This window comes from Microplitis mediator, chromosome 2, assembly GCF_029852145.1.
Source record: "Microplitis mediator isolate UGA2020A chromosome 2, iyMicMedi2.1, whole genome shotgun sequence".
Taxonomy (NCBI): Eukaryota; Metazoa; Arthropoda; class Insecta; order Hymenoptera; family Braconidae; genus Microplitis; species Microplitis mediator.
The window spans coordinates 17,957,945-17,975,205 of NC_079970.1; the positions used below are offsets into that span (position 1 = coordinate 17,957,945).

The following is a 17,261-nucleotide window of genomic DNA, read 5'->3' on the forward strand; positions in this document are numbered from 1 at the left end:
AAACCGTAAGATAAAAGGTGGCATTACGGGTCTAGCCCATTTATAATTTTTTGGTAATTTCAGTTTTAGGTATGAGGCAGGATGTGTTGGAGGTGCCTCACTGACGATTCAACCAACACATCTCACTGGTGGAAATTTTTTGGAATTTTCTCTGAAAAACTCAGTTCTAAAGTTCTAAAGACTTTTTCAGAGTTATTCAGAGAAAAGTCCGAAAAATTTCCACCAGGGCTGGGATGAAACCTAATATTGTTCGGTGTCTATTGAACTTTAAGTTTGATAAAGATTATAAGTTGGTGAATTAACGTAGCTAATTACACATTTTAATTACACGATATCTACTAATTATTGTCCAGACATTAGGCAGATATTGAGTGTACACGTCTCAGTTACATATAAAAAAATTGCGTCTTATGTGTCATCATGTCTACATAGACATACGCCATCAGTTATTGTTTAGAATTTTTAACTCTAGACAAGATTACTGCGAAAAAATAACCGGGATTGGGATATTTTGTCGCGGGATCTTTTGACTGCGGTTGTTTTGTCGTGGGGATCAAATGTCCTGGAAACGTAAATTACGGTAATTACCGTAATTCGGATCTGCCAGGGTAGTTTGATTTCTACAATTGATAAAAGACTTCTTGTGACCGTTGATATTTAATAATAAATAAAAAATTAAAAACTCACAAATGAATTATTCCAGATCCTTCTTCTTCCTGTTGACTAAATGAAGTTTTTTCCATTCCCAAGAGGTTACTAATACTATCAAAGTCATAGGTCTCACTGTACTTTTGTCTAACTTTTTTCTTAACAAATTTATCCCAATAGTTAACAGGGAAAGTTTTGGCAGATATAACAATTTTATCCCAACGTGCTTTCAATTCTGAGTCTTCTGGACTTTCGGCAATATACAAACCATCAAATTCAACTCTACGAGCAACTTCTTTCTCACGTTTGAAAATAGCAAGTGGCACTTTGAGATGATAGTAAGCAACAAGCATCGCTAATGATACAAGTGAATGTAAACCGGCCATTATTCTCATCAGATGAGACATATAATAATAATCATCTGGTACTGAAACATATTCAAGTGGATCTTCATCCTCTTCGAATCCGTTTTCATCATCTCCACTACTTGCTACTTCTGCAAAACCGCTACCCGATCCCGAACCACTGGCTCCGGACATTTCTTCCAAGATGTCATCAATCGAATCTCCACTGCCATCTTCATCATCCACCAGAGACGATACCTAATTATCAAAAAAAACAAATAAATTATTAATTAATAATAATTAAAAATCTGACAGATAAAATATTTATAATAAATAAAATAATATTTACTCGATAGAACAAGAGAGTAACATTTATCAAGAAGGCGAGAATCAAGGCTACAATTTTAAGATTGTAGAAATTTCTAGCCAACCAAGAAAGAATACGATGCGTGTAGGCTGAAAAGTCAAATGTATAACCAGTTGATGGCTCGGCTACGATTTCTTGTTTAGCTTCAGCTTCAACTGCAGCCATTGCTGCTTGTTGTGCTGCTGCTGCTTCAGCTGTTGCTGCTGCTTGAGCTCTTGCTTGTTCACCGCTAAAAAAATATAAATACCAGCATTGTGGATTAGTAAATTTAAAATTGATACTTTATTGAGGTAATTTCTTCGCGACTATTTGATTCTAAAATTAATTCTAGTGTAAACGTAAATTAACTTGAATGTCAGTAGTTAATTCCTTTTTGTTTTATTTATTTACCAATGAACCCAACAGCCGTGGCTAATTACAGGGTTACTCTTACATTTAAATACAGAAACAAAAATATATTTGTGGGCAGAAGATATGCCTCCGAATAAAACTAAACATAGTCTTTAGTATTTGCAATACTACATACACGGAAAAAAAATTGTGGTTCTTCTAACCACAATATTGTAGTAAAACATGTGTAGTAGCGAGTACTCCATGTGTGGTAAAAGGTACTACATAAATAGTATTGATTTTACTACACGTGTGGTTGAGGTTATTCCAAGTTGAAGTTGGCATTTCTTTACTCCAACTTGTAGTAACCTCAACTACAGCTGCTGTTGTAGCAACTGCAATTTCTTTTCCGTGTAGTAAAAAAATAGAAGTAGAAGTAATTATTTTGCCAAGTGATGCATTTAACAAGCCCGAAGGACTGTCCATTATGTCAAGCGATCGTTCTTGCTCACAAAAACGGTTATCAGAGGCAGAGATCTGAAATATTGGTGCCGACTGTGCCAGGTTAGTAGTAGCTTGAGGTATATACAAAGGAACCGGGTTCCTGCGGTTAAACATGGGTACTCCAAATCAGAACATAGATAGGAGATGAGGGCAGTATATCATGTTGTTAAAAAGCTTTTTATTTACTTTCAGTCGAGAATTTTTTTTTCTGTATACCCGATGAAAAAAGATTTTATACAATTGTATAGAATTATATATCAATTATATATGGACTATATATAATTATATATAGACTATATAGAATTGGATAGAAAAAATGGCCCGATCCAATTATATACAATTTGTATAGGAATTGTATATAATTCTATACAATTGTATATAATTATATAGAATTGTATAAAATTTTATACAATTTCTATACAGTTGTATATAATTGGATCGGGCCATTTTTTCTATATAATTTTATACAATTGTATAAAATCTTTTTTCATCGGGTACTTTTACACTGAATATTGGCTGCGTGCACGAAAATACTAATACTATTAAACCATCAATATGAGATGTATACATGTATAATGACAGCGCCACCAAAAAAACAATATCTCCTCTATTTAACGAGCAACATTTTTCGATTAGAGTAATTTGCAAAGAGACGGTTATTATGTGTATTCTTTACGTGTATCCGAAGTTTTATTAAATTCCTTAGAAAAGTGGGCTTACGGAGATATCACCTCAAAATTATTAGAGTCTCATCAAAATTAATTAATTTAAAAATATTATACCCAAGAAGATCAGCTAAAGTAACAGGTCCTTCAGTCTCTCCTTCAGCTTTATTAGCATTTTCAACTAATCCTTCTTCAGGAGTACTTTCACCTGGTTCGTCTATACTAGACTGTAGAGACGAGGGATTCGATTCATGGGCTGCTATTTTTATTTGACCACCTTCTTCTTTAGTTATATCCATACCAAATGCTTGTACCTAATAAAAATAATTATAAACAATTGATACAAAAAAATGTTAATCTAAAAAGAAAAATAATTCAGATCTGATTGAGTCAACGTGAATCTAATTTTGATTGATTATAGATCTAAGTTGATATCAATAGATTTTTATATAGATATACAAAAATTATGTAGATCTCTGTGCACCTAAACATTTTTTGAAATTTTTTCTTTTAAATAGCTACGAAATCTTTTTAAAATTTAAAATTTTTATTTTTTTAGCTTGATCTACTTAGATCTAAATATAATACCGAATTGATATCTTCCATACAGAAAAAAATAACTTTTTTAAAGAGTAGACATTTTTGGGCTACGAAATTATTTCATTGCGATTTGCTGATTGTAAATCAAGACATCACTTCATACAAGAAGTACTTTTTAACCGAAGAAAAAAGAACATATAGAACACTAGCTCAAGTCGAGTAACTTTTGTTAGAATGAAGAAATTTATTGAGAGTTTGACTCGAGCGTTTTCTTCAGAGAAAAATTAATTTCTTTGAGTTAAGAAATTAATAATTTATTGACTTAAAAAAGTTATTTTTCACCAGATCTGGACCTGAAAGTTTAAATTCTTGCCCTATTTATGGAAGAAAGTCATTATTTTCTTTTATGAGAAAACAAATGATAAAACTTTCCTCCCTTGGTGTGTAAAATATTATAATTTATTTTTGTTTTATTTTTATTCAAGGAAATTCCGTTCTCTCTGCACAGATCAAAAGTATTTTTCCCCGGTTGAATCAATTATAATTATAAAAAATAATAATATTACTTGTAAATTAGATTCATCAGGTGTAGGGGGTAGTGTAGGTAAATGCCGTGAATATTTTTCTTCTTCTTCCTTAACTTCAACAACAGGTTCTTCGACATGTGGGCCACGCATTAATGCCAATAAGAATTTCAAAAAGTAATTAATAACAATACCGACACCAAATCCAGAATAATAAAACGCATAGAATATAATTTTGAAGAAACCAATAACTAGTTCAGGTATCGTCATTTGTTGCATTTCAGCAATTTTATTTTTAATATTTGTTATTGAAAACATGGCAAAGAAAGATGAAACTCCATCTTTGAAAGCTTGAATACCGCGTCTAATTGGATCTTTATTTTTCTCTTCATCATCATCAGTAATATATGTGTACGATGATTCACGTGCTTTACCGATTCCTCCACTTTCCTCAATGGCCATAAGTGCACTTGCATGTTGCATTTCAAAAATAGCATCCTCACAAAAGTTAATAAACGTTTCAAGCTTTTCTTTGTCGCCAGCTTCAACAACCGTACTGTAGAAATACGACCGTTTCGATTCTTTAATTTGCGGTTTTTCCCACTGCTCAATATTTGATTCCTTTATTTCAAAGTAAACACGTTCTATTTTTCTATTACCACCCAAGATTTCAATTCTACCGAGGAATGGCTCAAAGTAATTTAGAACTGAACCAGCTGTCTCGAGGAAACGTGCAAGACGAGGTTCATTTGGCATATGTTCCGATAAATTTGTTAGCAATACCGCCAAGTTAAATCCAATTTCTTTTGCTGGCTCGTGGAATCGATCCATAAAAGCCACGTAATTTATTTTACCGTCATGATTTGTTTCACAGCATGCCAATAAAAATTCCATCTCTTCCCTAAACATAAATAAACAAAATTTTTCATTATTAATTCTATGTAATTGTAAACTTTTTTTTTTTTTTAATTTTAAGCCAACCAGATAAATTTTTTGACAATTAAATATTTAAAGTTCTTATTAAATAATAATATAAATTCACGCAAATTTTTCAAATAAATTATGCAAAATTCATAGATCAAATAATTAAACAAATAGAACAAAAATTTAACCCTAAATCGGTGTTGCTGTTTTCAGCACCCGTAAACGTTGAACATGGGTCATTATAATGATTTAAAATGATTCAAAACAATTTGAAATGATTTAAAACAATTTTAGTCGAGTAATATATAGATATACATTTAGCATGGATTAAATCATTTTTCTTAATCAGGGTAGCGGCCGCCGCTTAGTTAACTATGTTATTCTGTGAGTAAAAATCTGAATAAATTCGTAGGTCTTCTTTGGACTTTCAACTATGAGATAGAGTTGTTGCCAATCCAGAAAATCCCTTTTTCAATAAACATTTTTATCAAAATTCGGAGGCATGAAGACTGTTTATAGTAGAATATTTGGACACTAACGACCCATGTTCAGCCGATTAGGGTTAATATAAAAAACATTGAAAATTTTTATTTATCCCGAATGAAAAAGTCATATACTGCTGAACATATAAGAAATAATATATTATTTTATATCAATACATATGGAATAATATATAAAATAATATATAGAATTTTTTATAATGTTTTTCATATAATTAATACATATGTTCAAAAGTATGTAATGCAATATATTACAAAATATATAAAACTTATAATAACATCTATATGAAATTATATATTGTTACAGTTATATATACTCATCTGCATGACATATAAAATGATTTATAATGCCAATAATAATGAGCATTATAAAAAAATTAATATAAACAATATTATATGACATTTTGTATATAGGAACATATATACATTTTTGCCGGTATATAATATTTTATATTTCTCATATATTATTCATTATATGGCTTTTCCATACGGGATGCTAACAATTATCGGTATATATTGTTTTTTTCAATTTTACACTATAAGTAGAATCCTACGATATATTTTGCATAATTAAAATTAAACTAAGGTATTAATAAAGTAAAAATTTTATCTTACGGTGTATAACTTTTTTGTTGTTCCATTTTCTCTTTAAAATCTTTCGGATACACCCATCCGTCTTTATTAAGATCAACTTCAAGGAAACTTGGCGAGGAAATAAGATCCTTAAGTTTCAAAAACATATCAAAGTACTTAAGGATCAATTCAACATTACCCGCTGATTCTACTAAAGTATCTACCATCTGTTTACCAATTGTACCATTTACAACATTTCCTAATAATTATAAATTAAAAATAAAATTAAATTGATGATTACATTACTTAGTTACTAGTAATTAAATGAATTAATGAACATTACCTTCAAGCATAGATAACATCATAGTAATCATATCTTTTTGTAAATTCAATAACTCTTTTAATAAATCTACTTGACTTGAATGCTTTGATAACTTATCTTGCATATGAGAGAATAAAAATAGGAAACCACCGACAGCATCCCATAAACGTGAGTGTGCAAGTGCTTGTTGATTTTGAGCGCAAGGACCTTGAATAACTTCCGTAAGTGTATTAAATACTTGACTAGCGACACTGATTGCTTTAAAAAAATTTGCTTTTCCAGCAGGATCAATTAATTCTTTACTCGAATAATGCCAATAGAAATCCATTATTGATTCTTGTAATCTCAATAAATAATCTACTGTACATATAACAACGTTAACTGTTGTCGTATTTCCTGCTTGTGTTCTTAAATAATTTTGCCAGTCTACGAAATAAAAAATTTAATTATATAAATAGTATATTGTGTGACAAAGGATTAAACGAAACGATTTCAGACCAGGGTGAAGTTAGTTGTCCGAGCTTTAGGCATTAGAACTTAAAGTTTCAGTGTCAGCAGCCAATAAGAAACAAGTTAATTTAAGACTAATGGTGTGATCAACTATCAGTGTAAGCATAAATCGTTGTTTAAAATTTATAATTAAGCAATTTAAAATTAATGGTCTGAAATGACTATTAAACAAATGACAAGTATCAGAGTTTAAATTGCGAATGCCTTCAGTCAGTGGGCAGAAACATTATTTGTTTGTTCCCAAGGGACAAAACAAGTTTGCTTCTGCCCGCTGACTGGAGGCATTCACAATTACGCATTTGCTATAGTATATTACATACCTAGGCCAGTAAAATGAGAAAAGTCTCAGATCACATGTAATTGTTGGCCGAGGCTAACAAACATGTGATTTGAGGCTTTTTTTTGTACTGGCCAAGGTGTGTATACTATTTTTCTGCTCGACGGAACCCGAAAGTGGCAACTTCATTTAGAGTAGCGGCCAGAAAGTTGCCACTTTCTGGCCGGAGAGCAGTAAATATTAATTCGCCGCATTGGACTGAAATTAGTTTGCTTCGACTGGCTGTAGAGACACTGAAACTTCAACTTTCGATGCTGGTATCATGAAAAAAATATAAAATAATAAATTTTATTTTTTTACCTAAATTGTGGCCTTCACAAGTCAATTGAATAAATCTGAACAAAGCGCATGTGAATTCAGCATCGTGCATATTTTTTTCACCAGCAGCACCGTCAGATCCTACACCCAAACCTTCAGCTTTTGTGTTTCTCTCAAATGCATCGAGATCTAACACACTGCAGGAGTTCATTAATCCAGCGATTGATGTAAAGAAACCAACATCTTTTTTCTCTTTCAAATGATTCAACATTCCTCGCTGTATTTCAATATTACCACCGCGAAGAATTGATATTCCTAATTCTAGAGTCTTCATTACCATTTCACTTGGTACTCCTTTACATGCTGATATATGCAAAAGAACCATCTCCGCAACCCCACGATTTGAAAGTCGTGCTTGATGAAACAGTAACTTTTGCTTTTCCATTTCTTGCGCCTGTATTTATGCAAAAGTTTAAAAAATATTTATTATTTACAGTATAACCTGGTTATAAGTTACTTTTAGGAGCTATAGGAGAAAAATTTCTTGGAAATGGTTTTCCCCTATTATCTTTTACTTGGCGAACGCTCGGTTTTCTGCATATGTGTGCGTCGCGTTTATGTTTGTGCCTGCAGTTCTTTTGTAAGTTCGTTGACGTTTGTCATTTATCTACGTACATACTTGATTAACTTATAAAAGATTGCAGAAACAATCTCCTTCGTGATAACCGGAAAAATTTCGTTAGTGGAACTGGAGTGGGGGTACCATTTCAAGACGAGCGAAAAAAAAATAGAGGGGAAGTAACTTATAGCCGAGTAACTTATAACCAGGTTAAACTGTATATTAATTATTAATTTAATTTAATTTACGCAATAGTTTATTTATTAATCTTACCATTAATTTATACATTGGCCTCTTTGGTAAGCAAAAAAAAATCACACATTAAAAATTAACTTATTAATTACAGTAAAAAAATAAAGTTATACAATGCGATACTCAAATGATTTTAAATAAAAAATTTATAACAACAATTAATGAAAAATTTCAATTTTTATCGATGATAAGTACAATGATTAATAAACAATTTCGACAATTAATATAGGGAAGACGGGGGTAAAATGACACACCATATTTTTTGTAGGTTTCCGGGGCAAAATGGAACATCGTTTTTATGCAAAAAAATTTTTTTGTTCTGTAATTTTTAGAAAAAAAATGGAGCAAGTTGATCAGTTTGGACAATGCGGCCAATTTTAAATTTTCCGTAAAAAAATTTTACAATCATGACCCAGTTACCCCATAGACAGCTTTTTTTTTCTCGATAAAATAGTTTAGATAAAAATCATTAAAAATAAAATTTACTCAAAATTTTAAATCGGCCGACTGGTCAACTTTCCCATTTTTTTATACAAATTATTCTAAACAAAAAATATTTTTTTTTCTAAAAAATGATGTTCTATTTTGTCCTGGCCTCTACAAATTTAACGATCACGAAAATTTAAACTACTCAATCTTACCAATACTTGATTATTTGTCGGCTGCTGGCCGATGTGATAAAAAAAAAAATAGAATACATGCATTAATATTCTCATTTTTCTTTTTTTTTTATCTATTAGTTCATTACCATCCAATAATTTTATTCAATTTAATTTAATTCAATTCAATTCAATTCAATTTCATTCGCTTGAAACTTAAAACACAAGCTAAGCTTTTATTTTCATTTAAAAACAAAAAAAAACTTACATGAATTGCAGCTCTGCCATCTTCTTCACCACCTCCACCGCCACCTTCTTCATCCTCGCCCTCTTCTTCTTCTTCTCCACAAGATTTTGAAATAATCTGAGCGTAACTCATATACAGAAAATCTTCTTGCAGTGCACCAGTACGTTCAGTCATTGCACCACGACAGAAAGTCGTTACCAATTGGGTTAAGGGATCAGGTTTTCCTTCATCTTCCGCAGAATCGACTTTTTTAAGTTCCGCGTCTTCGAAAGTTTGCTGTCCCATAAATTATATAAATAATTACAAATTTTTATATATTTTATAAATATTTTATTCAATTGATTATTTATAAAATTACCGTTAAATCTTCAATCATTTTTTCCTGTCCAACATTTTCATCTTGAAGCCACAGCTCATAATAAGTTCTTGCAAATATATTTATAGCGCGATGTCTAAAATAATTTATCACATATTATATTATCATTTTTATGATGATTCAATTATTTACAATGCAATAAATAAACAAAATAAAAAAATTTATCGAGTAATTTACCTTCTTAATTTATATAAAGGCTCACTACGAAGACATGCAACAGCAGCGCGTTTTCTCGCTGCACACAAAACGCGTTTCCAACCGTCTCTCGATGGTGATGGTTTAGTAGCCTATTAGTTTAGCATGCACATACAACTAACTTTGTTAATAATCATATTTAAATTAATTAATACGGTCAATAATTACTACACCGTACAACTCAAACTTTGCGATAGAACTAAAATTTTGCATGAGTTGCTGCTCACCAAATATGCTAGTAGAAATTATAATCTTGTATCCGGTCTAGATTTTCAGATATCCGTTAATAAAGTTACTAAAATAGATATTTCTTGTGATTTTCAATCATAGAGCCAAGTACACGCGAAATTTATCTTGATGTTGATTTCAACTTTCCGGGCAAAGATAAAAAATTTCCAAATTTAAAACAGCATATAACTCAAAGTTTACATTTTTAAGTTCTCGGTAAGAAAATTTATAACTTTCAAAAAAAAAAAAGGAAGTTATTCCTAGGAAGTCTTAAGAAGATATTCCGACTAATTTCTAGATGATGTCCGAGTTGATGTATGTGTGTATGTAACTATTCTGTAATTTTTGAACGGAGTAACCGATTTAGATCTTTGACTCGGCTTGTTGAAGTGACTGATCCTAAAAATTTTTTAACGTTAGAGGCTAAAAAACTGCGTTGAATGTGGCACTGGCCATCAAAATTGGTTGATTCGTTCAAAAAATAGTTGACAAAGCGATCAGAAATGTATGTTACCGAAAAAATATCTACTTAAAAGACTTGACACAAGTGACGACAAAAAGTAAATTACAAATAATTGACAAATAAGTCATGTAACCGATTTTTTTTTCATTGAAATGTCCTTTTATAAGACGGAAAAAATAACAGAATTTTTCTATGACTCTATGACGTTGAGACCAACATCTGTGCGTCTTATTTATTTAAGAAAACTTGACTTTGAGACAAATTAAAATTTGCCTTGTCCTTTTAAAAGTCATTTTTATGACATCTTAAAGTTGTCTCTGTGCTACTTGAGTGAAGGCATAACTTAACTTTTTTCAAGCTTGAAAAGCTGGAAAATATATTCACAATAATCTTTTCGAGCTCAAAGAGCAACTGTTATCCTGATTTTTTTCAACTTGTAACACATTTCTACATAAATTTAAACTTTTTTATTTAGTACTTTCTCATAAAATTAAATATGAAAATTTTTTTATCGTTCAATCAAAATTTAATACGATTTTAATACAAATTTTGAAAATGCGATAGTTTGAAGTTCAAATCAATCATCGTTTAAATTTTCTGGTTTTCCGAAACTTAAAAAAAATTAATAATTGTCAATTCTTTACGTTAATCAAAACCAAAATCAGTCCGTTAATTTAGAAATCGTAGCTCTTAAAAATTGTAAAATTATAATTCTATGGCTTCTTTTTGCCATAACTTTCTAATGCAACGACTTTGCTAAATTTTGTAAAAATTTTTATTTCATGATTATAATCATTTTTCGCCAATATCATGGGGGCTCAAAATTTTTTAAATTTAATTTTTATTATTTGGCAAAATTTGATGTACAGTGTTTTTTAAAAATATAAATTATTATTATTATCAAAAAAATCAATATGGGATTGCATAGGAATCCATAAGAATCCACATACAAAGAAATGGATTTATATAAAAATCCATGTATGAAACCATGGGTATCTGGATTTCCATATGGGAAATCTACATAAGAAACGGCGGATACCTGGATTCCCATGTAGAAACTTAACGTAGGAAACTGGATACCTAAATTCCCATGTAGAAAACCTACATAGGAAATTGTGGGTACCTGGGTTCCCATATAGAAACTTGAATATATGAATTTCTTTATGGGGAATTCACATAAGAATCTGGGTTTCTATATAAGTAATTTCTATAGAATCCGGGTATCTTGATTTCTATGTCTATCCATCAGGAAACGCCATGTAGAAAATCACGTAGGAATCTAAGCTGGATTCCCATGTGGATTTTTTTAATAGGGCATTATTATATTTGTTATAAATATTTAAAATCACAGCACACTGTTAAAATATCAGTTAAGTAAATAAATTTAATAAATTAATCATAAAGGACCACACATAAATAAAAATAAGGATACCTGGGTAAGGAATGTAAGGGGTTCTGACGGAAACAAGCGATAACCGCTCGTTTCCGTTGAATAGAGACCACGGATTTGTAACTACTCTTGCCTTGCTGCTGAGGATGATCAATCTACTCGAGAAAAAAATTTATAAATTAACCATAATTATAAATAAACATACTAATTAACAAATTATAAAACTCATAGAAAAATTAACAAAATTAATTAAACTTTAATGAATTATAATTTTTTTAAAATCATCTATTATAAATAATTTACCATATGCAATCCATAGAGAACTTTGGCCATGTCGGTGATTCTCATAACAACGTCTTCAGTTTGTGGCGTTTTACCAGATTCAACTATGTCTTTCTTCTGTCCCAGTTTCGAGTACAAGTAGTGCTGCCAAGACATTTCGTCTGCAGGATCTATTTTATCTGGTAACGTCAGTTGTATTTTTGCAAATTCTGCAATATCTGTCTCGGGAAGTTTTTTCAGAAAACGATCTTTGCAGTGTTGAACTAATTCTTGCTCACGACCGGCAAATAAATTAAGTCCTACTGGTAATAAACGTTTTAAACAGGCTACCATTAATGATGCTTGGACTTCTTTATCCTTATCACGCTTTTTATCACGATTCTTTTTCTTTTTCTGTTAAAAAAAAAAATATTTACATTACTTTCTTATTAATTACAAAGACTAAGTAATTTATTTGTTCAACCTTCAACGGTCTCACGCAATCCATAGAAACCCAGGCGATTTTAAACTCCAAATATCTCCGTAGTTATTCAGTTTTAAAAACAAATACAACCCGTGTAAAAAATATTCGTTCCAAAAACGTTCCAAAAATATTCAGGACAGGGAACTTCCAAATTTGAGTCAATTCTGAACTTTACGTTGAAGATTTTTGGAACTTTAAAAGAGCAAAAATATTTTAATTAAACAATTTTTTGGGTTTGAAAAACAAAAAAAAAAGAAATTATGAACATTTACGACTCTTACCAGAATTATTCAGGTATGGGGCAAAAAAAATAGAAATGATTTAAAAATATTTATGAACATTTTTTTACTTTTATTAGAACTTTTTGGGAAAGTCAATTTTTTTTTTCAATTTTTGACTGGTTCAAAAATAGTCAAAAATACTCAAAAAATGAGTGATTGGAACTAATTCTGAACTTATTATGAATATAAAATTGTCAATTCAAATCATTTTTGTTTAAAAAATTTCAAAAAAAATAGAAAGCCGGAAGAAAAGTTCGCACTAGTTGAAAATTTTTCACACTTCTAATTATTTTAGAGTTCCAAAAATGTTCAACTCAAAGTTCAGAATTGTCTCAATTTTGGAAGTTCACTGTCAGGAAAGTTTTTGGAACAAATTTTTTTTACACGGGAATTTATTTCTTTAAAATGCTACAAAAAAGGTTTCTTAAAATTTCTCAAATAACTCAACACTTACAAATATATTGGAAAATGACCAATCACACCTTTTTATTGATAATTTTTAAATATATGATGGAAAGTTTTTCACTTTATTGACTAAATTAAATATTTTTTTTGAAGATTTATCTTTTTCATTGATCTTATGCTAAGGTGTATTTATTCCCCAATAATTTCCCACGAGATTTAGTTGAAAATATTAAAAATTAATAGAGTAATAGTCGTTTCATGCAAAAAATTACTTTTCCTATTTTTTTTTCATAACTCAAATTTAAAATTTGTAATAACAATCAATTCCAACTGTTAGAAAAATATTTAAAAAAATGTTTCTATACAATTTCTCCTAAAAATATGAATTATTTTGATTTATAAAAATTATCAAAAACGTTGGGTTCTACAGGACTTTTGTGACCGTTACGATTCGTACCGGAAGTAGGCGATTGAGAGTTAATACAAACCTTTCCGCCACCAACAGGAGCAGATCCATCAGTAACAGTAGCAGTTCTTCGTATAGCGGTAGGCATAATAAGTACCATATTATCAATTTCATTTGCAGAAATAAAATTCTGTTCTTCTTTAAGAAAGTATTGTGACTTTGACCAAATATTAAAAATTGCCGCCACATGATTGTACAAGTCTTCAGCCTCAGAAATATTATTTCTCAGCCAATGATTACGTTGAAGATCAACATATTTTATTAACAACGGATAGAAAGAATAAATGTCACGTACAAGTAATTGCCAATCTTCTTGTATTTGCGCTTCAACTTGAGAAGTATCATCAGTTGATGACTTAATAAAACCACGTAATGATTCTTCTTTGTGAAACATATTGTCCGTGCGTTTTCTAACTCTTTCCGCTAACGGTAAAAATGGATCTTTCAATAATTCCTCTGAGGAATTTATAATTATTTGTTGTGTATAAGCAGCAATACGTGTCATCCATGGGGCGTTTTCATTACCAATATTTTTTTTAATTAATTTTAATACATTTTTCAATAATTGATTCATGTGGTCACTGGTTACCATACTGACATAAGTACCTTCGGTGGGATTGACATTATCTGGACCCTGAGCCCACCAGAATGGTAGATAAGAACACAGTAGAGGTAGTATGACATCAACGATATGTGGGGCATCGATATAAGTTAGTTCTGACTCGACAAATTGGTCTACTTCTGCTAAAATTGTTTCTAATGTCGGCATACTTGAGTCCATCCGCGTCATAATGTCTTGTGCCTCGAGAGAATTATCAGCAATACGATTTAGCAAAGAAAATTGATTATGTTTATTAAGATGCGGCTCAAGAAACGCTACGGGAAAACAACTTGAGAATGCACCGAGACATGAACCTAGATTTGGTTTATTTCTTTCAATTTCAGTCTTCAGATACTTCCGATCGTGGGTTAAAGATGAGTCTGTTCCTAATGTATAGAGTGATGCTAACATTTTGTATGACGCCACTTGAATTTGATCAACTGTAATCATAAATAATTTATTGTTTTAATAACAACAGTAGTTTGTGGGTAACCAGATTAAATATCTACAAAAAAGTATTCAAAGACAATTGTACATTGTGTGGTAAGGAATGAAACAAGACGTTCTCAGACAAATGTGAGGTTGACTTTGAGTCGAAGACCTCACATTACCTGCATTGATACTGGTAATTTTAACGCCTAGAGTCAGCCAAAACAGGATAACTTTTAACCGCTAGCGCGGAAAAAAAATGATACTGTATTTTATGTATGGAAATTTAATTAATTTATTAAGCAAATCAATGGCTTTTTATTAATTTCATAACTATTTAACTTCCCGCTAAGAAAATTGGAAATTTTCAAAAATTCGGGAAGTAATTGGTTTCGGTCCAATTTTCGAAAATCAAATTTCTATCAGATCTCGACGTTTTGACGTTATTCTAGGGAGTTATTCTGACTAATTTCAAAATGATGTCCGAGTGTATGTATGTGTGTACCTGAATACGTACGTACGTATGTACAAATATCTGTAACTCTTGAACGGATGGACCAATTTTGATCGTTGAGGTGGCATTCAACGCAGCTTGTCAATATCTAAAAGCTGTGAAAAATTAAGCTTGATCGGTAGGGCTCGTTCAGAGATATTCCAAAAATAAAATTTCTTCAAAAATGTTTTTTTTGGATAACTTGTAATGTGCTCCATGGATTGATTTCAAAATCGACTCGGCTCTAAAACTTTATAAGCCGCGTCGAATGCCACCTCAACCATCAAAATCGGTTCATTCGTTCAAGAGTAACCGTTGTCGAATGAATTTAACAAAAAAATTTTATTTTTGGTATTTTTGAAATATCACAAAAACAACGACATAAGTTAATCCTAAAATCTGATCAGCTTTAGAACTCAATAAAACGCGTCGATTGCCACCTCAACCGCCTCAATCGGTCAATTTGATTGAGAGATATCGTTGGAGAAAAAATGGTAAAAAACTTTTTTTTCGAAAACAACGGCATACAAAAGTATTTTCGAGCTCGAATAGCTCGAAAATGTTTTCATACCAATGCTTTCGAGCTCAAGGAGCTGGACTGCATCCACGCATCTAAGCATTTTCTATTGTATTCTTACTTTTACTGTGTTACATTCGTTCGTTAAATACAAATATTTATTTAACATAATTAGTTGGTTTAAATAATTTATTTATTATATTTAATGTTACCTTAACCACTAAATATATATTATTCATACAGTGACTGGGTTGATAGTCACTTCGTAATATTTAAGGAAATGAATTGTCAAATTTGGATAAACATAAAAGGTTGCTAGATTGATTTATCGATAAAAAATATTACGCAGGTGGTTTTATTCAATAAAAACCTTCAGATTTATTTCATGTAATAGAAAGGGTTTCAGTTGAGTAGAAAACTTCTTTCAGGCCAGACGATTTGAATGGAATATGACTAAAAAGTTTAGAGCAATTGAAATGATTAACTTAATACTGAGTTGGAGTCTTTTGATAAATTTTGTAACTGGACAAATAAATATAACAATTGATAACAATCGCATCACTTTATTCAACAAAATGATGGTACGAAAAATTTTATGAATTAAATATTTATTGAAATAACTCTTTAACTATCAAATTTCGGTAAAAGAAATAATCCTACTGACGTTAGCGATAATTTAATTTCCTACAAAGAACGTGTTGATCATTTTCTTTTGTTTATAATTAGAAAGTTATAGAAAATTTATACACACACATACAGACACTGAGGCATCATTCTGAAAATATCCAGATTACTTATCTAAGACTTCAAAACATCGGCACCTGATGGAAACTCCATTTTCAAAACCGGGGTGACAACAACTTTCCAAATTTTTCGAAAATCGTTGATTTTCATAGCGAGAAGTTAAAAAAAAAGCTGGGTACTCATCTCAGATAAATAAAAAATTCGTGAAAGTAAGACTAAGTATATAGATGGGGTGTGTCATTTTTATTCTATTCAATACTCGATTAATATCACGATTTCAATGCGATATTAACGCGTAAGCTAAAACCCAAAGAAAATTTTTGTCGGTTCTCGGACTTAGAGTCTCCTAGCCGGCACTTGCATGTTTGTGAACACTCAATTCAATAACTTAAATGATAATAATAACCATGATTAACTTATTGATTCGGTAATTTTTTATTCTTACAATTAGAGAGATTTGTTTAAAAGCTGCGGTACGGAATTGGGAACAGTTGGATATTGGGCAAATGGTGAAAATTTCCAATTGCCCAATGAAATTAGTGATATTGTTGTGACTAATAAATACAAAATAACAAATGAAATGATGGCGCATCAAGAAATAAGAACTTTTGTAATAATTGTCGATAACTCAACCGACTTCCCTCAATTGTATTCAGTTACGCCGCTGCCGCCATTAAAAATCAAAAAAATGTTTATATTTGACAAAGATAATACTTTGGAAGAAACAGAAATAATAAATATATTTCGAGAATTTCAACATAATTTCGAAAACTGTGAAGTCTATTATTGTTCAATGATAGAATATAAAGAAAATATAATTTTTGTAACGACATTGAACTCCTTTGCTGATTATGCACCGCCATTT

At 30.7% G+C, this 17,261-nt stretch overlaps 1 protein-coding gene and 1 long non-coding RNA gene across 12 annotated transcripts in view; one reads left to right on the plus strand and one right to left on the minus strand.

Moving 5' to 3' along the window:
- The window catches only part of LOC130663699 (uncharacterized), a 104,693-nt gene that overhangs the window by 27,848 nt on the left and 59,584 nt on the right, over positions 1–17,261 (plus strand). The window lies entirely within an intron of this gene.
- The window catches only part of LOC130663694 (ryanodine receptor), an 89,696-nt gene that overhangs the window by 4,388 nt on the left and 68,047 nt on the right, over positions 1–17,261 (minus strand). For 5 of the 11 annotated variants that reach the window (XM_057463101.1, XM_057463098.1, XM_057463100.1 and 2 more), the window contains 14 exons: positions 13,635–14,653; positions 12,019–12,390; positions 11,758–11,870; positions 9,422–9,515; positions 9,085–9,339; positions 8,859–8,879; positions 8,239–8,259; positions 7,389–7,800; positions 6,263–6,667; positions 5,962–6,178; positions 3,965–4,823; positions 2,976–3,172; positions 1,342–1,588; positions 688–1,250 (listed from right to left, as the gene is read on the minus strand). In XM_057463101.1, the coding sequence (XP_057319084.1) occupies positions 688–1,250; positions 1,342–1,588; positions 2,976–3,172; positions 3,965–4,823; positions 5,962–6,178; positions 6,263–6,667; positions 7,389–7,800; positions 8,239–8,259; positions 8,859–8,879; positions 9,085–9,339; positions 9,422–9,515; positions 11,758–11,870; positions 12,019–12,390; positions 13,635–14,653 (4,795 nt within the window). Of the gene's footprint in view, positions 1–687; positions 1,251–1,341; positions 1,589–2,975; positions 3,173–3,964; positions 4,824–5,961; positions 6,179–6,262; positions 6,668–7,388; positions 7,801–8,238; positions 8,260–8,858; positions 8,880–9,084; positions 9,340–9,421; positions 9,516–9,616; positions 9,727–11,757; positions 11,871–12,018; positions 12,391–13,634; positions 14,654–17,261 lie in introns of all 11 variants that reach the window. The other 6 variants (XM_057463106.1, XM_057463103.1, XM_057463104.1 and 3 more) reach the window with 3 other exon arrangements.